The 24,589-nt window shown below is 45.3% G+C and overlaps 1 protein-coding gene and 1 long non-coding RNA gene across 3 annotated transcripts; one reads left to right on the top strand and one right to left on the bottom strand.

The window, feature by feature from the left end:
* Positions 1-19: 19 nt before the first annotated feature.
* Positions 20-11,700, bottom strand: LOC115503306. 2 transcript variants are annotated; one of them, XR_004342966.1, is made up of 3 exons: positions 11,359-11,700; positions 9,439-9,563; positions 20-2,938 (listed from the first exon to the last, which is right to left on the bottom strand). It is a non-coding gene; the product is annotated as an uncharacterized LOC115503306 (long non-coding RNA). The 2 variants fall into 2 exon arrangements; XR_003965340.1 differs by lacking the exon at positions 20-2,938 and adding an exon at positions 7,155-8,648.
* Positions 11,701-11,779: 79 nt separating this feature from the next.
* Positions 11,780-22,975, top strand: LOC116737788 (zinc finger protein 84-like). Its single transcript, XM_032591343.1, has 5 exons — positions 11,780-12,028; positions 13,304-13,487; positions 18,419-18,545; positions 18,843-18,935; positions 20,858-22,975. Exons 2-5 carry the CDS (start codon positions 13,473-13,475, stop codon positions 22,504-22,506), a joined length of 1,884 nt encoding a protein of 627 aa, XP_032447234.1. The 5' UTR covers positions 11,780-12,028; positions 13,304-13,472; the 3' UTR covers positions 22,507-22,975.
* Positions 22,976-24,589: the final 1,614 nt, after the last annotated feature.

The raw sequence follows: 24,589 nt of genomic DNA, 5'->3' as shown, positions 1-24,589 counted from the left end.
TGGAGAAGCACTCACAATATAGGGAGAGTGATAACGCCATCCAAGGAAGTGAAGAACAGCGACCGGAAGAAACCAAGCTTCCTTTGGGGAGGTGGAGGGAGACACTACAGCAGGATTCTCACACAGAGAGATGGGACACATAGGCTTTTCAGTCCAATACGCAACTTTATTTGTCGTGCCTGCACAGGCTCAGTGGGTTCATACCCAAAAACTGAGCCTCAGGCACAGAGGAGTGTAGCTTTTACGCAATTTATACTTCTTTGTCTCCCATGTATGGTGACATACAGTCTGACCGGACACAGGCCAAGTTACAGAGTAATGTCAGAGCTACGCATATGCCTATAGGAGTTGATTGGGCCACGTTACCTTCCTTTGTTCTGAGGAGGCCTCCACCACCTTCCTTAGGGAGGGACTCTACCACATTTCCTCCTTTGATGCTGGAACCCCCCCTTCCTTTGGGTCAAAGAGCATCACCTTGGTTTAGAGGTATGTGTTTCCATAACATCATCACATGCATGGCCATTTCTTTTTGACCATTGCCTCAATGAGGCTGGAGACAGACGGTATAACCAGGGGAGCTAGGCAAGGTAGGATTAAGCAAGTTCCCAAAATCAAGAGAATAGTATCTATGAGGGTTTTGAATCCTCCAAGAGTTGAAAACCAATCTCCAAATAACTCCCCGGGGTCCCAACCTTTCCAGATCTGGATGGGACATGAGCAATCTTTCTCATTCGATCTGTGATCTCCTCTATGACTTTTCCTTCACCATCTATCTGTAGGCAGCAGTTGTTCAGGTTAAACTTTCCACAAAGTCCTCCTTCAGAGGCAAGCAGATAATCTAAGGCCAAGCGATTTTGATAGATGGTATTGCACATTTTGTTTCTCTGTTTAGCTAGTAAGTTAAGAGCCCTGGCAGTTTCATTGGTTATAATTTCTACAACTGCTTACAGTCTGATTAGTCTGTTTAGCATGTAAATGGGAGTGCGGTAACCCCAGGTCCCATCCTCTGCCCAGGTGGCAGGACCATAATATTGGATTATATGCTAGGGAGGCCATTCACCACCTTTCCAATTGCCAATTTGTAGGGCACATCATTTCCTTTGAGTCTCTCTGTCCCCATACACTTGGACTCCCAAATATTCCCCTCTGGCAAGTGGGAGCAGGAAGAGAGGATGGATGAATAGTTTCCAGCACACATAACCCTGACCAGCCTGAGGGAAGTGCTGTATAGGCTGTCCTTCCACATATCCAGTATAATTCACCTGGGCCCGCCATTTGATGGCTGTGTCAACATTATCCCAGGCCTCTCAGAGATGAGAGAAGTTAGACAAGGGGTGGGGATCTGGTTCAAGGTGATCTGGGGACCCCCACCATTGGGTTTCCCAGGTGGTTGAGTTATAAAATCTTTGGCCTAGGCATGTTATGTTTCCAACAGAAATGGTGAGCTTTCTTCCCCACTGGGCAAGGCAATTTTTCCCTATAATTGAGTTTTTGAGGAGCCAAGCCCCAGTAGTAGGACTGGGGTATTCTGTTCCATTATAAGCTTCACAGGGATCTAATTCTATAGTCTCCCATGGCCATTGATCCCCCATGTTGGTTCCCCTGCATACATAGCAAGAAGAGATCTTTAGAGTTTGGGCTATGTCTCTCCTAGGGCTAGAAACAAGTTTCTTACTGTGACTGAAGTGGGAGGGGGGCTACTTCTTATTTCTCCATAGAAGGCATGGAAGACTTGATGGAACATGGTTGGATGGGCGGTAGTGACTCTCTTGAAATATAGCACAGTCCCTGGGTCTCTGCCTCACCCATGGATCCAGATGCCAATTCAGGTGCCCCATTGCCATTTGGAATCTCCTGGGTTAATAATGGTAAAATTAACAGGGTTACAGGCCTTCGATCGACAATCTGATGTAGTAGCCCCTTCTGAAGGAGCACTGTTGTGCCTTCTTTTTTCCAAGTAGCCCATGAAACACAGCTCCAGCTGGGGCATAAAAACTCAGGTGTATAGGCACATAAACCGCTTTCCTCACACACGTTATTTGTCATTGAGTCAGTATTCCGGCTCCCAATCTAAGCCTCTGCATGGTGTATCAAGAGTCTGTGGGCCCTCTATGACAAGCGCCCGCTTTTTTCGTATGACAGATGCCCCTGGGCCAATACTTATAACCACACAGACGTCAAACAGCATTGACACAGGTCGCTCTGGGTTAGTAATTTATGTCTGGCTGACAAGCCCCCCCCCCTCCAGCCCCCACCCTTGGTAGGATTGGACTTCTAACCAATCTTCACTGGGGGAGTATTGTGGGCCAAAGCAAGTGTATTGACTCTCCCGTTGGCAGATAGAATAGGTGGTCTTATTGTGTCTGCAGGGCCCCAGGACCCTTCCCTGGCATGAGAAGTGGGTATGGTATAGTAAGGTCCAAGTGACTCCCTGGCCTGACCCGGTTATGTGAATACATGGGTCACGTGATGAAGAATCTAGGTCTACAGAAGGGGTCCAGATTAGAAGCAACCAGTGCCAACAAACTATCCTATCCACAAAAGGAAGGCGAATGCTAACAGAAACCTCTCACCACACTCCCCGCTGGCCGGGGCGGCCTCTGCCAATCCTATGGCAAAAAGTAGAGCAAGAATCACAATAACAGTGAGAGATGAAAGGTGACAGCGCATCAGAGTAAGGAAACAGATATAGAAAATAAGGACAGTCTATTTGTTCCACCGGACCGTCGACTCCTCAAGCTTCTGCCATGCATGGATCACTCAGCTTCCGGAGTGACTGAAGCAGGGCTGCGGTCTCCCGGAGCCCCTGGAGTTGCACTTGCTTCTTCCGTATGGTCAGCTTGCATGGCACTGATGCATCAGGAATGTGCTCCCAGTTTGGAGATGCCAGCTTCACTCTGCTGTGGTGCATCCAAGGGATCCACCTCGGCCACCTTTACTGCAGGAGGGGCAGACAAAATGACAGTGACCGGGTCCCTCTAGAGGGGTTTTAGGGACTGGACGTTCCGCTCCTTCACCCATATAGCATCTCCTGGTTTAAGTTTTTTTTTTTCAACGTTTATTTATTTTTGGGACAGAGAGAGACAGAGCATGAACGGGGGAGGGGCAGAGAGAGAGGGAGACACAGAATCGGAAGCAGGTTCCGGGCTCCGAGCCATCAGCCCAGAGCCCGACGCGGGGCTCGAACCCACGGACCGCGAGATCGTGACCTGGCTGAAGTCGGACGTCTAACCGACTGCGCCACCCAGGGGCCCCAGTTTAAAAATTTTTTAAATGATTTTTTTATTTATTATTTTGTATTTAAAAATCTTAACGTTTATTTATTTTTGAGAGCACGAGCAGGGGAGGGGCAGAGAGAGAGAGGGAGACACAGAATCCAGCTCCGAGCTGTCAGCACAGAGCCCGATGCGGGGCTCGAACCCATGAACCTCCAGATCATGACCTGAGCCGAAGTCGGACGTCTAACTGACTGCGCCACCCAGGCGCCCCTAGCATCTCCTGGTTTAAAGGGGTGAGTGTCTCTGTGGTCAGACTCACAGGTAATTGCTCCCTAACCCAGTGGTGGAAGACGGTTAGGGTAGAGCCAAGGGCCCACATCTGTTGTCTTAGGATTAGATTCCCTATCTCATTTAGATCCCTCCTTATGCCCTTGAAAATACAGGGAAGGCGCACATAATGGATTTCATAAGGGGAGAACCGCATCTGCTTAGTGGGGCTACACCTTTTTTTAAAAAGTTTTTTTTTTAATTTTTAATGTTTATTTATATTTGAGAAAGAGCAGAGAGAGATGGTCACAGAATCCGAAGCAGGCTCCAGGATCTGAGCTGTCAGCACAGAGCCCGACGTGGGGTTCGAATCCATGAAACATGAGATCATGACAGAGCTGAAGTAGGACGCTTAACCTACTGAGCCACCCAGGGACCCCTACACCTTGATTCTTAACCAGGCAATTTGCAACACCTGGTCCCAGTATAGGTGGGTTTCCTGACATAGTTTACTTACTTGCAGCTTCAGGGTTCAGGTCATTTGTTCCACCTCCCCGGAGCTCTGGGGTCGGTATGTTGTGTGTAACTTCCAGGTGATCTTTAACCCCTTTGCCACCAGATGCACCACCTTGGCCACGAATGCCGGCCCGTTATCTGATCCCATAGTGATAAGGATCCCAAATGGAGGAATGATTTCTTTTAGAAGTTGGGCCACTTCATGTGCCTTTTCTATGTGAGTAGGGAAGGCTTCCACCCAGCCAGAGAAGGTGCACACCAAGACCAACAGATATTTACAGACTTGGACCTGGGGAAGCTCAGTGAAGTCCACCGTCATATATTCTTTTTTTTTAATTTTCTTTTAATGTTTAGTTTTTGAGAGAGAGAGAGAAAGAAAGAGAGCGTGAGCAGGGAAGGAGCAGAGAGAGAGGGAGACACAGAATCTGAAGCAGGCTCCAGGATCCAAGCTGTCAGCAAAGAGCCCGATGCAGGGCTCAAACCCAAGACCTGAGCCAAAGTCAGATGCTTAACTGACTGAGCCATCCAGGTGCCCCCACCATGATATTTTCAAATGGGGCTCCCCCAACACTCTGTACCCCAAGGGCAGCCTTGGGTCCCTGACATGGGTTATGCTGGGCACACATTTCACATTGCTTGCCTACTGCTCAGGCTATGCTAGAGAGTAAAGGGATGTAGAAATGTAGGCTCAAAGTAGTCTCAAGAGCTGTCTGGCCAATATGGGTTTCCTGATGGAACTGCTTGACAAGAGTAAGGGCCAGGGCCTTAGGAATCGCTACTCGGCTGTCTTCGAATTTCCACCATCCACCTAGGAGGTAGCTTCCATTTTCAGTCTTAAACCAGGTACTATCATGTTGTGAGTAATTAGGGTCCCACTCTGCCCAGTGGACTAGGGAACAGTGTGGTGGTTAAAGCTGCTGATTCCGCTGTTCCTTTGGAGGCTGCAAGCTTTGTCTCTTGGTCTGCCTTACAGTTTCCCCGTGCAGCCGTGGTGTCTCCCCTTTGATGTCCCCAACAATGCCTGACTGCCACTCTTTTAGGGGCTCACACAGCGTCTAAGAGTTCAAGGATTTCCTTACCATACTTTGTGTATTTTCCTCGTGAGTTTATTGACCCTTCTTTTTATATAAAGCCCCATGTACGTGGAGGGTGGTGCAGGCATACTTACAGTCTGTGTATATATTAACACGTATCCCTGCCACCAGTTGGAGGACTCTGGTTAGTGCGATGAACTCTGCCTTCCGTGTCGAAGTCCCCTTTGGCAGGGGTTTGGCCTCGATACGACTCAGGGTCACCATGGAATACCCTGCAAGGCGTTCTCCCTCTTTCACAAAACTGCTACCATCGGGGAAATACTCAGAGTTGGGGTCCTTGAGGGGCTGGTCCCTCAAGTCTGGTCAGCTGGAGAACACCTCATCCATGACTTCAATGCAGTCACGATCTGGTTGACCTGGCCTGACAGGCAATAGGGTTGCAGGGTTTAGGGGCTGCACTACCTCTAGGTGAATGCATGGGTTCTCACATAGCATTCCCTGATATGTGGTCATCCGGGCTTTGGATAGCCAGTACTGTCCCTTGTACTCCATAAATGTCAATACTGAGTGTGGCACTCAGACTGTCAGTTCTTGTCCCATAGTTAACTTGTCAGCCTCAGACACTAAGAGGGCCGTGGCTGCAAGTGCCCGTAGGCAGGGTGGCCAGCCTTGGGCAGCAGAGTCAGGTTGCACAGATGTGCCACCGGGAGGTGCCATGACCCCAACATCTGAGTTAGGACTCTCAGCACAATGCCAGTATGTTCATGAACATACAAGAAGAAGGGCTTGGACGTGTCTGGGAGCCCCAGACCAGGCATGTTGGCAAGGGCCCACTTGAGCTCTTTAAAGGCCCTTTGCTGTACTTGCTCCCGTAACAGGCATTCCTGCTCTCCCCACTTGTGGCCTCATAAAGGGGTTTTGCCAAGACCGAGAAGTTAGGTATCCAGATTCTACAGAAACCTGCAGCCCCGAGTAACTCCCGAACCTGACGTCGGGTCGACAGGACCGGAATTAAACATATGGCCTATTTTCTCTCCAGGCCGAGTTGGCACTGCCCCTGGGAGAGGTGAAAGCCAAGGTACTTGACTTTCTTTTGACAGATTTGGGCCTTTTTCTTGAGACTTTATAGCCAGTTTCCCATAGGAGGGTAAGGAGTTCCCGAGTTCCTTCCATGCAATCCTCCCGAGACCTTCCAGCCAACAGTAAATCATCTAATACGGAAGCAGGACACAGCCATGTTGATCCGCTGGGAAGGCTTTTAGGTCTGAGGCTAATGCAGTGCCGAAAATAGTTGGGGAGTTTTTGAACCCCTGAGGCAATCTGGTCCAAGTCAACCGGTCGTTGTCACCATTTTCAGGATTCTCCCACTGGAAGGCAAAGACTGGTTGACTCTGGGGGGCTAGGTGGATGCAGAAGGCATCCTTGAGCTCTAGGCATGTGAAGAAGGCAGCTTCTGTGGGGATAAGATCCAAGAGAGTGTATGGGTTTGGGACAACCGGGTGTAGGGTGACAACGGCCTGGTTTACTGACCTGGTGATAGCATGCAGGTCTTGGACTGGCTGATAGTCATCGGTGCCCGGCTCTGGACTGGTATGAGAGGCATGTTCCAAGATGACTGACGGGGTTGGAGGATCCCATATTTTAGAAGTCTCTCCAGGTGCTTCTGTAGCCCTACCTGTGCCTTACGAGGGATGAAATGTTGTTTTTGGTGGATAGGCTCTGCCCCTGGCTGCAATTACTGGAGGTATGTTCCAGGCCAGTCCTGGGGGGTTGTCCTCAGCCCACACAAGGGTACTCTGAAGGGCAGCTCAGGTCCCTGTTGTGGTTCCTCCATGAGACTGTAGAGGCGCCATTCTTCCCCTTGAGGAATCCTGACAGTCATAATCTTTGCTTCCGGCTTTCGTAGGGTCCAGAGCAGCTTGTCCATGGGAGTTGAAAGTTATCTGGCCCTGCGGCTTTCCCAACAGGTCCTGGCCCATTAAAGCCACAGGGCAGGAGGGGAGGTACAGGAATTCATGGATGACTTCACGGCCGCCTAAGCTGCATTACCGAGGCAGCAGGAAGGGACTGCATGTCTGATTGCCTGTGGCCCCCACAACAGTAGCTTGTCTCTGCGAGAGGGGGCCCACTGGTTGCGTCACCACCGAGTGTTCTGCTCCAGTATCTACCATGAAGTCAGTGGATCAGCCCCCCATATTCAGTTGGACCATAGGCTCTTGGGGGCCTAACAAAATAGAGCCCAGTCTGTCCTAGTCCTCCTCATAGTCCTCCATGGCAGCTCCACAAAATCATCTTTGGGGGCCCCATGAGGCCATGATGCTGGTTGGTACTGGCCCTGGACCACATGGCCCCTTTGTTTCTGCTTGGGGCCCTGCTGAGAATTACCCAGCCGCAGGGGGCACTCATTTTTCCAGTGGCTCTCCTGATGGCAGTGAGCACACTGGTTCCATCCTAACTTTGGTCCTGGGCAAGATGATCCTCCCCGCCTGTCCCCTTTTTGGCCCCGGCTCCGTCCCTATGGGGCACCTTTCCAGGAGTGTTCCGACTGCAGCTAACAAGTCTGCCTTCTTCGGCACCTTCTGGCATTCTTTCCTCCATGCCACCTGGTCACTAATGACAAACACCTGAGTTGCTACTTCCAGCAACTGACTGGCATTCATGCCAGCAAAACCCTCCAGCTTTTGCAGCTTGGGCCAGATGTCCCGTTGGGCCTGACTGACAAAAGCCCATTGACCGTTTGCTGGGTCACGGGCACTTCGGGATCAAAACGGGTGTAGAGACGAAATGTCTCACATAATGTCTTGTAGAACTGGCTTGGGCTCTCCTCGGGTGCCTGGAGCACTTCTGATGTTTTACTCACATTTATGGCCTTTTCACCCCCTTCCTTCATGCCATTTAGAAGGGCTTCTTGAGACTGTTCAGTCCTTGCGAGCCCTCCATCTACACTTGAGTCATGTGGGATCCTCCCCAGGGAAGTGAGCTTGAGCATAAGCCTGGGTGTCTAGCATCCCAGCCGGGGCATTCTCCTGTAAGCATTTTAGGGCTGCCTGGGTAATTCCACAACGCCCCTCTGTGTCAAAGAGGGTCAGGAGGAGTTGGCGGCAGTCCATCCAGGCAGGTTTGTGGGTGTGAATTATGGATTAGTTCAATCATAGCCTGGGCTTCTCCGTATGGGAAGGAGTATGGTGCTTCCAATTTAGGAGGTCCATAGTGGTAAAGGCTGGGTACACAAAAACATGCTGGTCTCCTCAGATCTGGCCTTCCTGATCATAAGAGACAGGTCCCCTAGTTTCCCTTAGTGGCATCTGTAGGGCTCTGGTGTTGCTGCAGGGAGGGACTGTCTCTGCTGGCCTGATCTTCTAGTTGCTTTCCAGGAGGGGTGTATGGGTTTAGGACAAGTGGTCCAGGCAAGCCCATCACATCTGGAGAGGCCGGTGGTGCTGGAGGTGGTGAGGTCTCAGGACTAGAGGCAGGCTCCGGTAGGGTTTCGGCAGCCCAGTGGCTGGAGGCACACGTGGCAGTGAGGGGGACAGTGGGGCATATCGTGGTGGGGTCTCCTCAAGTTCTCCTGACAGCATGGGTTTTTCAGTTTTGGGCTGGCATTTGGAGAAAGCTGTGACACGAGCCATCATAACTTTACAGTTCTCCTCAATACAGACTTTTAGCCAAGGTAGCCAGGATAGGACCAGGTCTTGCCAAAAATCAATGTAAGGAAATTGGTTGGGGTGGCCTGGATCCCCCACAACAACCCTGAACACTCGGCCAACTAGTTTCTTATCAATGAGTCCTCAGAGGACCAGCCCACCTTGAACGATGGCCAATCAATTTCACAGATTATCTGGAGCTTTCTGGGAGTTAATTTCATACCATAGTCTTCTGAATATCGCTTTTTGAAATTCCTCAACATACACTCTAGGGGAGTCAGTTTACTCTGCTTTCCACCCATTTCCTCCCCCTAATGGACAACTTTCACGCACAAGAGAGGAAAAAAGGGGAAGGGAGGGACTAATTTGGACAGGATGCACACTCGCTTTGCCAGTTTCCTGCCGCTCTCCTCTAGGAGATATTGTAGGCGCCTCTTAGCATTGACGGGTTCAGTATCAAGTCCTGACAGGGATCAGACTCCTGAGGAAGTCTGACACCACCCTAAGCCGTATGAGGTCCCCACGGAACCGCAGCGGGAACTCAACACTTACTGTGGCCCAATGGTCAGGTAGGAACCTTTCCACTGTCTGTCTCATTCACACACAGTCACATAGGGACTCCAACCCACCGTCCAGCACCCAGCGCCTTGAAATTGCAGTTTTGTCCCTTATGGAACTACTCAGGCAACTCTGGGAGATGATCAGGCTCCCCTTCTGCCTCTTAGGGACAGGTCCACCAAAATGAACCCAGGTTCTTACCAGTCTGATGGGCGGCGCTCCCTGAGCTGGTTCCTGGGCCTCACTGGGTTCCATTGTGCATCCTAGCCAAGCGGTCCACTGACGCTAAGCAAGGTCACTTCTCCTGGAGCTCCAAGGTTCGCACCCTGGTGACAAAGGAAGTGGAAACACAGTCTCTGGATCCCAGATGTGAGCCCCCAAGAACACAATTACCGCCCAGTAAAGGTGAGGAGAGCAGTCTCCAGCCAATGTCCAGATGGCAAGTTACATGTGGTAGCAGGCTCCCCATCCTGCTGTGGAGCCAGTGACAAGGACCATTGGTTCTCTGAGAACCAAAGGCCAGAATTTCCGGAAGGAAGGAATAAGGCAACTCCAGGGAGAATAAAAAATTGTGCAAGAACGGAAAAATAATCATAGTATACTACATGGCTGAGCTATAAGTAGTATTTACATAGTTATCATAAAGTAAACACCAATCTAATCCAACCAAAATTGACATGTAACTTGGGGGTGCCTGGGTGTCTCAGTTGGTTAAGCATCTAACTCTTGATCTCAGCTCAGGTCATGATCTCCAGGTGTGTGAGTTCAAGCCCTGCACTGGACTCTGCACTAATGGTGCTGAGCCTGTATGGGGTTCTCTCTCTCCTCTCTCTGCCCCTCCCCTGCTTGTGCTCACTCGCTCTCTCCAAATAAATAAATAAGTAAACATGAAAAAAGTATATACAACTCGATTGGAAGAATGAGGAAAAGGAAATGCCTATGGCAGAAGACTGTATTTGCGGAAGAGTGTTTTGAAGTGTCCTTCATGATAAATCATGCCCCCAAATAAATCCATTAGAAGTATATCCATTTTACTTAAGATATCAGAAATCTTTAAAAGACTAAAAATCCTTTCAAAACTAACTCCTAAGATTAAGAGAATTGCAAAATAAAACTGAGAACCATATGAGAGCAGCAGTTCCACTCCTAGATATCTACTCAACAATGCTGAAATGGTATATCTTCAGGAAGATTTACACAAGAATGTTCATAGCACCTTTATTCAAATAGCTCCAAATGAGAAACAATATAGGTGTCTGTAAATATAAGAGAATGGGGGTAGAATTAATAGGTATAAATGCCCCCAATATGATTAAGAAAAAGATAACCAATTTAAAATACTGAGGGAAATGGAAGTAAACAATTTATAAAATAAACTAGAATAAGATTAAAAAAAATTTTTTAATGTTTATTTTTGAGAGAGAGAGAGAGAGAGAGAGAGAGAGAGAATGTGAGTGGGGGAGGGTCAGAGAGAGAGGGAGACACAGAATCTGAAGCAGGCTCCAAGCACTGAGCTGTCAGCACAGAGCCGGACACGGGGCTCGAACCCACAAAAGGTGAGATCGTGACCTGAGCCAAAGTTGGACACCCAACCAACTGAGCCACCCAGGCACCCCACCCTTAAAATGGGCACAATTTAAAAGATTGATGAGGTGTTGAGGAAACAGACATTCTGATACATTTGGCCTCCCCCCCCCCCAATATGGGAAGTGAGGGTAATGTTCAGGATCACCATCTATAGCTTTCAAGGTACCAAGGTAATCTAATTATTATGCCTGAAATAGTTTCCTGTTCAAAAAATGTGTATACACTTACTAAAAATTAGCTATTAGTTTTAGGATATAGTCCTTCAAGAAGGGAAGCAGCCAGTAAAATGTGTCACTAATAGGACAGTTTTGGACAACAATCTGGAATTATCTACCCAATTAAACTTTTACATTCTCTTTGACTCAATTCCAATTACAATAACTTCACTAAAAATTAAATGTGAAAACATTTGAATTGAGGTAAAGCCTGTTAATTAATTTCTACCAACAATTTCTAGTCTTCTATTCCTAGCATTTCGCCACCCTCTACCTTGGCCAATACCGTTACCTCTCCCTCACTATTAGCTCTACCTACCCTGTCACCTTTCACCGGGAGATGTCACCGAGGGGCCACCAGCAATCCTGCCAGGAAGAGATCTTTTCCTTAAACTAAATTAGTTTACTCTGTGCCCACAGTGAGGCATGCTGCCTTTGTCATACTACTTTGGCTTCTCCAAGCCCTATATTGTTCTTCATAAGCACTTCCTGAGATTGTTCCCCCTGCTTTGCACTCCCTAAAGGAAGACTCCCTTTCCAGCACGGATATGTGCACCTTTGTCAAAATGGCCGCGCCTGCTGTCAAGTTTTGCTGCTTGCCAAGTTTTGCTGCCTTTGGCTTGGTGCGCCTCCGGGTTCCAAGCAGACGGGAGCAAGAGCATCGCCCTTTGCGTCGCTCACAATTGACGTAACGTGGAGTAGTACTGTTATCTAGGGCAGAAAAAGATGTTGTACGGCATCTTCCAATATGGCGGCTCCCGCATAAGTCGGCCAACAGGGCGCCGCCATACTATCTCGTAGTGTCTTTGTCTAAAAGACCGAAAGCTGAACGGAATCTTCATCGGTGGAAGGACGCCCCCGGTGTGGTGGTTGGCAACCCGCAGACTCGGATACCAAAGACGTTAAACTTGACCTGGGAGATGCAATAGTAGCGCTTGTGAGTCTAAAGCCGAAGTGATGGACCGTGGCCCTTTCGACCAACCCAACTGGTGCGCGAAGGCTCTATTAAGGGGTCTCAGTTTCGCGTTCTGGGAGCGGAATCAGATTGAGCTTGGTTTGTGGAGATTTGGGGTTTATGGTAGGGAGGTTTTGGGTTGTCCGTGAGGGAAGCAAGCCGTTGTGGGCGGTGGACGCATTCCATGATTGAGGAAGCGGGATTGTCGGAAATGGTGCAGGTCTGGGCTGGTGAGGGATTGGAGTGGTCTGGAGAAAGGTGTTAGGACTTGGGGTATTGCTTTTGTGGGGTAGGTCAGTGACTTGGGCTGCGGTCTTGGAGGTAAATCAGTGACTGGCGTTTCCTAGACGTTGGGTCAGTGTTTGGAATGCGCTTAGGGTTAATGTTTGGGGTGTCTTTCAGGTTAAGTCACTGATTAGAGGCAAATGATGGGGAGGTCAGTGTTTGGGGTGTTCATGAAAGAAGTCAGGAATGGGAGTACCTTTGGAGGTGGTCAATGAATGGAGTGGCTTGTGGTCAGTGCTTGGCCAGCTTTGTTGTCTTTGAGCGTTTCCAGTGGTTATTTAATTTTTTATTTTCTGGTAGATATAAAAGCAGCTATTAAAAAAAATGTTTTTCTCTTTTCTTTCTTTACTGAACCCTTATTACTAATGTAACTACTAATTGATTCTTGTAGGTTTTCCAGGTAAGCAGTCAGAGTACCTGCAGGTAAGTTTAATTCAGAGAAAAGAATATGGACTTTGGATTTGGGCAGACCTAGGTTTTTATCCATATTCTGTCACTTTACTATGTAAACTTGAGCAAGTTTCTCAACCTCTCTGAGATTCTTTTCTCATTTGTTAAAAAAAGCAAAAAAACCAGAACAGTACTAACTACTCATACAGTTAAGGATCACACAGTGGATACCCAAGACAGGTCAGCAAGCAGTATTCCAGTATTTATACCCGTTTCTCTGGATTTTTTAGGCTTTTAAAATTTTCTCATTGGACATTTTTCTCCCCTACTTCTTTGCAATGGTCTTTCTCTAAGTGTAGATTTAGTTTTGAGTACAGTTTCGGTAAAATTACATAATTTAATGGTGACACTTTATTGTTAGTGTTTATTATATAATAATTATTGAGCCATCAGGTAATACATATTTCTTGTTTTCTTTAGACGATTATATTTACCTAAAGAAAACAATTTTTTGATATACCTGTATTTGTGTATATCTAAAATACATATATACATACAAATCACATACAAATGAGGACTCAAACAACTCAGAAAAATCTGTTATACTCACAGTTACAATTTCTATAATTCCCAGGTCCTGGCTTCCTGGGATAAAATAGTTCTTATGAAGGAAGGAAGTGAAGATACAAAGATCAACGCTGCATCCTTGACCAGAGACCTTGAACTGGAGCTTCAGAAAACAGCCCAGAATCAACAACAGAGCAGATATTAGACTTTCTGACGGTGTCTAAGGGCCCCAGAAAATGTCCAAGTCCCCAGTGAGTTGTATATTTATATATATTTTTTCCATTAGTCTTTGCAGTGGGTTTGGGGAGATTTAATAATACACCTATTTAAAGAATATGTTTATTCAGTATTTATGCTGACTACTCTATACCAGATAAGGCATGAAGAGATAAATGTCAGAATCTGGGGAAAAATAGACAAAGAATCAACCTCACAGCCAGGTAGCAATGAGGATATGTAAATCATATGTTATACACATTGTTTTAAGTTAGAATATAGATTATAGTCCACAAAGTTCTAAATCATAAAATTGAGCTACAAACTTGTCTTTAGTATTTCCTGTTCCAGTTATTTATTGCTGCATAACAAGCCACCCTGAAACCTGGTGATATGCATTTAATTTTATCATCCTCATGGAGTCAGTGGGTCAGGAATTCAGTGGGTCAGACAGGGCCCCTTGGTGGTGCCTTACCTGTTCATGAGTTCCCAAGACCACCCTCAGAATCAGTGATTTGTTAGAATTCAGAGTGCTCAGAAACATTGTTATATTCACGATTATAGCTTATTACAGCAAAAGGATACAGATTAAAATCAGCCACAGAGAAAGTCTGTAAGGTCAGATCCAGGAGACACCAGGCAAAAAGTTCTCTCCGTGGAGTCACGTGGACAGTGTTGAATTTTCCCGGCAGTGATTTGTAACAACACATATTGAGTATTGCTAATCAGGGAAGCTCACTCACACCTTAGTTTCCAGGGTTTGGAGTTTTTAAAGAGAGAGAGAGAGTGTGTGGTGCAAGAGCAGGGGGGGAGGGGTCAAGGGAGAGGGAGAGAGAATATCAACATGGACATGGGGCTTGATCTCACGACCCTGAGATCATGACCTGAGCCTAAATCAAGAGTCAGACACCTAACCAACTGAGACACCGAGGCGCCACTGCAGGGTGTTTATTTGATTCGGGCACGTAGGCAACACTCACTACATCAATGGCTGACCTTAGTTAGTCTCCAGGCCTTTCAGAAGTCAAGCTGCTACGGTGTGGCCCAAGTCCGCCACCGTGAATCACATTGATAGCATAGATCATCTGGTGTAGCTCAGAGCTCTCAGGTAAAGATATTTCCAGGGCTCAGAGGTTACTTCCTATGAACAGGTAAGGACCAAACCTTTCTTTGGCATGTGCAGGGTGTGGACAACCCAGACTGCTGTGTTACTCCTTTATTGCAGTTTGTCTCCACATCATGGTTCTGGAACCTCAGCTGGGAAGACTCAAAGATTGGGAACTGGAACCATCTGAAGGCTTCTTCATTCCCGTATCTGTTTTCCAGGACGACATGACTCAAAAGCTAGGCTGGGCTGGGGCTATTGGAGTATTTATGCACGGCCTCCCAGGGTGGCTCGGGCTTCTCAGAGAATGATGCTAGATGATGACAGAACCAGACTGAAACTACATGGCCTTTTCTGCATCATCCCTTCAGCTGCATCCTCTCTGTTACAAGCAACACCCTAAGACAAACTAGATTCCAGGAGAGGGGAACAGGTTCTGCCTCTTGACAGGGGAGTAGCAAGGTCATGTTGCAGAAGGCTTTGGAATGGGACATATTATTGTAGTCATCCTTGGGAAATATAATCTACTGCATGGCTGTCAATAAAAAATTGTTGGTGAGGGGCAACCAGGTGGGTCAGTCAGTCAAGCATCCGACTCTTGATTTTGGCTCATGTCATGATCTTTAGGTTCATGAGATCAAGACCTGAGTCGGGCTCTGTGCTGATGGCAAGGAGCCTGCTTGGGATTTTCTCTCTCTCTCTCTCTCTCTCTCTCTCTCTCCCCCTATGCCTCTCCCCTGCTCATCTGTGTATACTCTCCCTCAAAATAAACTTAAAAAAACAATCATTGGCAATTTGCCTTACCTTAAAGAGAAAGCTCCTCTAGAAAAGTAGATAGTTTCTGTCACATAAGTAGAAGACATTTCTTTGGTGGGTATTTAGGTTAGATTGCTTAGTGCTCAGTGCCTTCTACATATAGAAAACGACTAAAAAAGTGGTGAGTTTCCTTTGATTATTTCTCAGCCATCCACAGATAAGCCAGTGGTGTTACACCAGAGCCAAACTCAGTGATCAGAGTGCTTTAGGGGTTCAAAACAGTGTAGCTCAAGTCCACAGCTTCCTGGTGGTCTGACTGTATTCAGGGATAACACCTAGATTATCAACAAGAATGGATGGATTCTAAGACCATCATTTGGTCTTCCACAAACAGCTCTCAAAATTAAGTTTTTTCTTTAAATCAGTGATTCTCAATTCGAGATGATTTTGTCTCCCCAGGGGACATTTGACAATGTATGGGACTTTTTTTTTAAGTTTATTTATTTACTTTGAGAGAGTTGGAGACATCACAAACAGGGGAGGGGCAGAGAGGGAGAGAGAGAATCCCAAGCAGGCTCCGCACTGCCAGCTGCAGAGTCCAATGTGGGGCTTCAACCCACAAACTGTGAGATCATGACTGGAGCCAAAATCAAGAGTCTGACACTTAACTGAGCCACCCAGGCACCCCTCTGGGACATTTTTGATTGTCATGACTGTTAATGGGATCTAGTAAATAGAGGCCAGGGATGCTGGTAAACATCCTACAGCACACAGTACAGGGCTCTATCACAAGAAGTTATCCAGCCCAAAATGTCAGTAGGGTTGAGGCTGAGAAACCCCAACCTATTAGTGAAGTCTTAGAATATTTCCTTTGTAATCTTTTCACACCCCAAAATGCAGATGTCAACTGTCAGTTCATAGTTCATTTCTTCTATTATAAAATTTTTCCAATTATATTAGTAAACCTTAAAATAGTCTCAATGTCTAAAGTTTCAAATAGTACAGAAGTTTCTAGAGATAAACTTGTAAGTCCCTCATTGATCCTTTTTCACCACCCTCAAAATAAATAATCTAAAAAGTTATATGTATTGTTTTGAATTTCCCTGTCAGCAATTACATATATAACTATGAATTTTTATATATTTGAGTTGGGGGTCCTTGGCCCACCCTCCGTCTTGATGATTCTCCAGAAGAACTCAAAAGGACTCAAAAAAGCTGTTATACTCACAGTTATGGATTATTACAGTGGAAAAAATACAGATTAAAATCAGCAAAGGCAGGGGCACCTGCTTGGCTCAATTGGTTAAATATCTGACTCTTAATTTTTTTTTTTTTTTTTTCTAATTAAGCATCTGAGTCTCGATCTCAAGGTCATGAGTTCAAGTCCCGTACTGAGCTCCACTCTGGTTGTGGAGCCCATTTAAAAAAAATTTTTAAGTAAAATCAGCAAAGGCAAAAGATACAGAGTAGCATCCAGGAAAGACTCGGCATCAGCCTCCAGCTATCCTAACCCAGTGGAGTAGCTCGAATAGCACTTAATTCTCCCCATGACGATGTGTAGCAACAGGTGGAAAGTGCTGCCATCCAGGGGGGCTCACCTGCAGCTTGGTGTCCAGGGTTGTATTGAATGTCAGTCAACACAGGCATTTAGCATATGTGACTGACCTTAGCTACTCAGTCTCCAGGCCCCCCAAATTCTAACTGATAGAGCGTAGCCCAAGCCTCAGGAATGTGGAAACACCTGTATTGGGCTGAATATTCCAGGGGTTCAGAGGTTGTCACCCAGGAGCAAGTCAATGGCTGGTCTTCCTGAAGACAGGCTTTTCTTTGGAGCGTGCAGGGTTTTGGCAACCCAGGCCTGCGGAGTCAACCCTTTTCTGCACAGACCCTAATAACCCATTGTCATAATTGAGATTATAGTTCATGTACTTTTCTGTAACTTATTAAGTGTACTTAAGCCAGTACCTTGGAAATCCATCCCTATCAACATTTCAGTAACAAAAAATAATAAGTGAACATTTTTTTTTTTTTTTTTGAGTGCTTACAGTGTGCTCTACCTGCTTTAAATTCAGTCGTTTGGTTTCACAACTCAGGATGTATTTGCGGGTTTTAAATGCTCATGGTTTTTCATTGTGCTGTCATTCGTGTTACTTCTTTCTTGTATTTTTTAATGTTTATTTTTGAGAGACAGCACACGCATGCTCATGAGTGGGGGAGGGGCAGAGAGGAGGAAGGACAGAGGATCCAAAGCAGGCTCCGCTGTGACAGCAGAGAGCCCTATATGGGGCTCAAACCCTTGAACCATGGGGTCACGACCTGAGCCTAAGTCACACACTCAACCGATTGAGCCACCCAGGTGCCCCTCATGTTACTTCTTTCTTGAATTCCATGCACCTCTCTCCTTACCCCTCTGAAGTTCAACCTTTATAATTTTTCTGCTCCCCGTTGGTGCCCACATGGTATGTATTTCTTTCTTGCCCTCTATATATGTATTGTAGACTTGTGCACTTCCATTCCTCTTTCTGCAAGCCAGTATGCTCCTTCAGGGTGGAAGCAAGTCTTCCGTACAAAGGAGTATCCAGTGCAGTGTCTGACATAGAGGTGCGTTCACATAGGTTGTACTTGGTTCCAAGATTAAACGATTTGAGGATGCTCTAGTCTATGTCTCTTATGAAAGAGTGAACATGTACATCAGTGAATGATTGGAAGCACCAAAATAGGATATTTAAAAAATTTTCATGTTTATTTTTGAGAGAGAGAGACACAGCGTGAGCAGGGGAGGAACAGAGAGAGAGGGAGACACAGAATCCGAAGCAGGCTCCAAGCTCTGAGCTGTCAGCACAGAGCCCAATGTGGGGCTCGAACCTACGAACCATGAGATCATGACCTGAGCCGAAGTCAGATGCTTAAGTGACTGAGCCATCCAGGTGCCCCAAAGATAGGAAATTTTAAATAAAAAATTAGTTTTTCCTAAAAAGTATGATGCAAAACTAGTTATGTAGAAGGCAAATGACTTACCACCTGAAAAATTATTATATGATACTTATTTTTGTAGTATTGACCAATGATAATCCCTTTAGAATGAATAGGAACGTTCTGTTGCAGGGCTTACTGTCATTCAAGGATGTGGCTGTGGTTTTTACATGGGAGGAGTGGCAGCTACTGGACCCCATTCAGAAGCACCTGTATCAAGATGTGATGTTGGAAAATTATAGCAACCTGGTATCAGTGGGTAAGCAGAGCCTTCCCAGGGTAATGCAGGCAATCAGTTGCCTTTCTTTTCTCAGCAATGAAATGTGTGGAGCCTTACAAGTACCTTACTTTTTTGAACTTGAGTTTCATACCTCATAGATTTTAGTACATTCTGGCCTTTAACAGAGTGCTTTTCTCTCGCTCCCAAAATAAAAGGCCTTTACTTGGCTAAGAGGCAAATTGTTCGGGCCCTTAAAAACAACCTTCCCCGTTTTTCAGAGGCCTTGTAAGCCCAAGTATGTGGGTCCATGGATCCGCTATAATTTTCCTTGAGTAGGGTGTCAAGTTACCAAAGCAGATGCATTCTACCAGTTGGAACAAGGACCACCATGGATAACAGAGGAAGAAATCCAGAGTCAGATTCATCCAGGTAAGTGAGAAACCATCCCTGGGGCACAAATGGAAGTAAATTTCTATTTGGTCAGAAATGGGGAGGTACCTATTGTTGTTCAGAGAAATCTTCTTGAAGTTTTTAAGCTCTGAGTGTGACTTAAAACAGGGGACGTAAGCTCCCACATAACATTAATATTGACTCCACAAAAAAAAAAAAAAGTGTTTTTTTTTGTTATCTCATTCTTTTTTTTTAATTTTTAATTTTTTTAAAGATAATTTATTGTCAAGTTGGCTAACATACAGTGTATACAGTGTGCTCTTGGTTTTGGGGGTAGATTCCCGTGATTCATTTCTTACATACAACACCCAGTGCTCATCCCAAGTGCCCTCCTCAATGCCCATCACCCATTTTCCCCTTTCCCCCGCACCCCCGCCGTCAGTCCTCAGTTTGTTCTCTGTATTCAAGAGTCTCTTATGGTTTGCCTCCCTCCCTCTCCGTTTGTAACTTTTTTTAAATGTTTATTTTTAATGTTTGTTTATTTTTAATGTTTGTTTGTTTTTGACAGAGAGACAGACAGACTGTGAGTGGGGGAGGGGCAGAGAGAGTGGGAGGCACAGAATCTGAAGCAGGCTCCAGGCTCTGAGCTCTGAGCTGTTAGCACAGAGCCTGACACAGGGCTTGAACTCATGAACTGTGAGATCATGACCTGAGCCAAAGTCAGATGCTTAACCAACTGAGCCACCCAGGTGCCCCTAATGTTTATTTATTTTTGAGAGAGATAGAGACAGAGCACGAGCAAGGGACGGGCAGAGAGAGAGGGAGACACAGAAACCGAAGCAGGCGCCAGGCTCTGAGCTGTCAGCACAGAGCCTGATGTGGGGCTCAAACCCACGAATCATCAGATCATGACCTGAGCCGAAGTCCAGCACTCAACCAACTAAGCCACCCAGACGCCCTTTGATTCCACTTTTTAATCTCTCCATATTAGGATTCTGTTTGGTTTTTATTTCTTTTTAATGTTTATTTATTTATTTTGAGACAGTGAGATAGAGAAGAGGAGGGACAGAGAGAGGGGGAGAGAGAGAGAGAGAGAGCATCCCAAGCAGGCTTCACACCGTGAATGCAGAGCCTGACATGTGGCTCAGTCTCACAAACCGTGAGATCATGACCTGAGCCAAAACCAAGAGTTGGATGCTTAACTTACTGAACCACCCAGGCTCCCCTTTTTCTTGGTTTTTAAAAGAATACATTTCCGGGAGCACCTGGCTGGCTCATTCAGTAGAGTGTGAGACTCTTTTTTTTTTTTTTTTTAATGTTTATTTTATTTTTGAGACAGAGAGAGACAGAGCATGAGCGGGGGAGGGGCAGAGAGCGAGGGAGACACAGAATCCGAAGCAGGCTCCAGGCTCCTATCTGTCAGCACAGAGCCCGACACAGGGCTCAACCCACGAACCGCGAGATCATGACCTGAGCCGAAGTCAAACGCTTAACCAACTGAGCCACCCGTGTGCCCTGAGTGTGCGACTCTTGATCACAGGGTCATGAGTTCAAGCCCTGTGTTGGGCATGGAGCCTACTTCAAAAAGAAAAATTAAAAATAAAAGAAAATGAAAGAATACATCTCCTTCTCTTTTGTATTTGGATCAGATCCCCTCTAGTGCATCTTGGAACTTGCTGTCCTAATTAATCTTTCTCCTTGGCATCCTCAGTTTACCTGGCTTCTCACCTTTGTTTCCCTAACCCACAGTTATAGCTTTCTTTTCTTATATACTCAGCATTCGTAAATTGTCCCTCTTCTCATTTTCTAGTTTATTCCCTTTTTTTTCTTCCTTCCACTTACAAATGTCTCAGACTTTCACTGTGTACCCAGTCTCGTTTCCTCTTCTCTGCTTGGCCTTTGCTATGAAATTCCACTCCTTCTATTACATGATCATTGTGGTTCCTTGGTCTCCTTTCTAGATGACACCTGGCAAGTGGATAGTCATACAGACTGGCACCAAGAAAACCAAGGCAACCTTGAAACTATGGAGAGTCACCACATAAATAACCCATTTAGAAAAATATTGTCTCTAAGCTTAAATTCTGATGTCCCTTTAGCACAAAGATCCCATACATTTGACGTACTTGGGAAACACTTGAAACCTAACGTAGAGCACATTATTCAGAATAAAAGCTATGCAAGAAACGAAGTGGAATTTAATGGGTACGACAAAGTAGTTCTTTATACCAAGCATGGGAAAATTCATAATGGAGAAAAATATAATGAATTTAATGAACATTTGAAGGCTTTCGGCCATAAGTCACAGCTTATTGAACATTGGAAGACTCAAGCAGGAGAGAAACAGTTTAACTGCAGTGACTATGGGAGAGTCTTTTCCCAGAAGGCAGACCTCATTAAGCATCAGAGAACACACACAGGAGAGAAACCCTATGGTTGCAGTAGATGTGAGAAAGCCTTCAGCCGGAAGTCCCATCTCATTTTACATCAGAGAACCCACACAGGAGAGAAACCTTATGAATGCAATAAATGTGGGAAAGCTTTTGCTGATAAGTCATGCCTTAATAAACACCAGAGAACTCACACAGGAGAGAAACGGTTTGAGTGTCGCCTATGTCAGAAAAGCTTCGGCGGTAAGTCACAACTCACCTCACATCAAAGAACTCATACAGGACAGAAGCCCTACAGGTGTGGTGAGTGCGAGAAGAGCTTCAGCAACAAGTCACAGCTCATTATTCATCAGAGATCTCACACGGGAGAGAAACCTTACGGTTGCGACAAATGTGGGAAAAATTTCCCCCTTAAGTTTAGCCTCATTTTACATCAAAAAACTCATACAGGGGAAAAACCTTACGGATGCAGTGACTGTGGAAAAGCCTTCATCCAGAGATCTGAGCTCATTAGACATCAGAGAACTCACACAGGAGAGAAACCTTATCATTGCAGTGAATGTGGAAAAGGCTTCAGTGTAAAGTCACTCCTCAATACTCACTGGAGAACTCATACGGGAGAGAAACCCTATGGGTGCAGTGAATGTGGAAAGACATTCTCCATCAAGTTTAGTCTCATCCTACACCAAAGAACACATACGGGTGAGAAACCTTATGAATGCAGTCAGTGTCAGAAAGCTTTCACCCAAAAGTCACACCTCACTATTCATCAGCGGTCTCACACCGGAGAGAAACCTTACGAGTGTAGCGAATGCCACAGAGCCTTCAGCCGGAAGTCCTATCTCCTCATTCACCAGAGAATTCACTCAGGAGAGAAACCGTATGAATGCATCCAGTGTGGGAAGACTTTCTCTCACAAGTTTAGCCTTATTATTCATCAGAGAATCCATACAGGAGAGAAACCCTATGGATGCAGTGAATGTGGGAAAACTTTTCCTATTAAGTTCAGCCTCGTTTTGCATCAGAAAACACACACGGGAGAGAAACCCCACGAATGCAGTGAATGTCAGAAATCTTTTGCCCAGAAGTCACATCTTATTATCCATCAAAGAACTCACACAGGGGAGAAGCCTTATGGATGCAGTGAGTGTTGGAAAACTTTCTCCCACAAATTCAGCCTCATGTTACATCAGAAAACTCATAGGGGAGAGAAATCATGAAATATCCAAAACTTGTCTTTGAGAGTGAATGGCTCATAACACCAGAGCTTACATAGGAGCAAAACAAAGGCTACCGATGTGGACACACTTTTTTTTTTCCCCAAGCTCGCACGTCATCGCTTATAAGACGATGGTACTGGGTAGAATGCCAGACAGCAGGAAATCCCTTCCCCAGTACATTTCAGGTGAATGTGGCCCAGAGGGAACAAATAGGAGGGAAGATCTGTGTGTGTGTGTGTGTATAGATTGTGAAGATGTTGTTGGCATGAAATCCTGCTACGCTGATAATCAGAGAACTGACACTGAGGAAAAAAAAATCTATACTTTAATGAATCTGAGGAATCATCTTTCATGGGTGTTGTTTTATGAGGGATGTCATATTCTGTAATTGTGACACAATAGACAATTATGGGAAATATTAAGTATGTAAATATATGTGTCAGAAAATAAAGCAAAAATTATATAACTATGTGAGAATATGGGTTTTACATCTATTTTTACTATTGAAATGATTGTTCATAATTGGGAATTGCTTGTATTATCATACCAATTGGGACTCCCTAGGACACATATTTAAATGTACACAAAACTTGCCAATAGAATATTTGCATTGCATTTTTACATCATTACATCTGTTGTAATTGAACTACACGGTTCATTATTTTAGTAATAAAAAAGTTATTAATAAAAATAAATTTATATTATAAAATTAATAAAATTTATTTTATGAATAAAAATTAATAAAATACTGAATATCTCCTCCTCTGCCACGCCTCTATTTACTGGTATTTGTAAATGGGCCTGGAAGATTTGTAGCCTTTCTTGAGTAAAACATTTTTTCAACAATTCCAAGATAGAATTTTTTCCCCCACACAATTAAAAATGAAGTTAAGGGGCGCCTGGGTGGCGCAGTCGGTTAAGCGTCCGACTTCAGCCAGGTCACGATCTCGCGGTCCGTGAGTTCGAGCCCCGCGTCCGGCTCTGGGCTGATGGCTCGGAGCCTGGAGCCTGTTTCCGATTCTGTGTCTCCCTCTCTCTCTGCCCCTCCCCCGTTCATGCTCTGTCTCTCTCTGTCCCAAAAAAATAAATAAACGTTGAAAAAAAAAATTAAAAAAAAATAAAAATAAAAATGAAGTTAAAATGGAGCATACAGTTGATGGTTTGACATCTTTAAATTAAAAAAAATTTTTTTAATGTTTATTTATTTTTGAGAGAGAGACAGAGCATGAGTGGTGGAGGGGCAGAAAGAGAGAGACACAGAATTCAAAGCAGGTTCCAAGTTGTCAGCACAGAGCCCGACACAGGGCTCAACCTCACGGACTGTGAGATCACGACCTGAACCAAAGTCGGACACTTAACCAACTGAGCCACCCAGTTGCCCCAACATATTTAAATTTTTTTAACGTTTTTATTTATTTTTGAGAGAGAGAGAGAGAAGCAGAGTGTGAGTGGGGGAGGAGCAGACACACACACACACACACACACACACACACACACACACAGAATCAAAAGAGGCTCCAGACTCTGAGCTGTCGGCACAGAGCCCAATGCAGGACTCGAACTCATGAACTGCAAGATCATGACCTGAGCTCAAGTGGGACGCTTAACCGACTAAGCCACCCATCCGCCCTTATGGTTTGACATATTTAAATAGAGAGCTTAGTACATAAAATAATGGTGCATCACACAACCAAAGGTATTTTAGATCGGATGCAATACAGTGGAAGTATCTTTAAGAAAGAATTTTGTATCTTCTAAACTGATCAGATATTTAGGGTTGGAAAATGCCAAGTATTCACACGTTGTATACCCCTGTGAATTCTAAACAGTTTGCGAGATAATCCCTGATATTAAAAGACAGAAATAAATACTAGCTTTGGTCCTGGTATTGCTTGATTAGACAATGTAACTTGTTCCCATAATAAATAAAATAGGCTTCTATTTTCCCTATACTACACAAGCTATGCTTCCCTTTGAAAGAGCGTAAGTGAAACTTTAGAGGTGTTATTAATCCTTCCGTAGAATGTAGCTGGAAAGTCTCACAAATTATTTTCTTTTTTAAAAAATGTTTATTTTCAAGGAG

This window comes from Lynx canadensis, chromosome E2 (assembly GCF_007474595.2).
Source record: "Lynx canadensis isolate LIC74 chromosome E2, mLynCan4.pri.v2, whole genome shotgun sequence".
In the NCBI taxonomy this organism is placed as follows: domain Eukaryota; kingdom Metazoa; phylum Chordata; class Mammalia; order Carnivora; family Felidae; genus Lynx; species Lynx canadensis.
Note: the sequence above shows the minus strand (reverse complement) of the source record. Positions and strands in the feature narration are given on the sequence as shown.

What these genes read in the sequence shown, in the direction of transcription:
- LOC116737788 (XM_032591343.1), top strand. An exon ending in TAGCAACCTGGTATCAGTGG is followed by an intron (nt 18,546 to 18,842) that starts GTAAGCAGAGCC and finishes TTCCTTGAGTAG; the next exon opens with GGTGTCAAGTTACCAAAGCA. An exon ending in CCAGAGTCAGATTCATCCAG is followed by an intron (nt 18,936 to 20,857) that starts GTAAGTGAGAAA and finishes TCTCCTTTCTAG; the next exon opens with ATGACACCTGGCAAGTGGAT.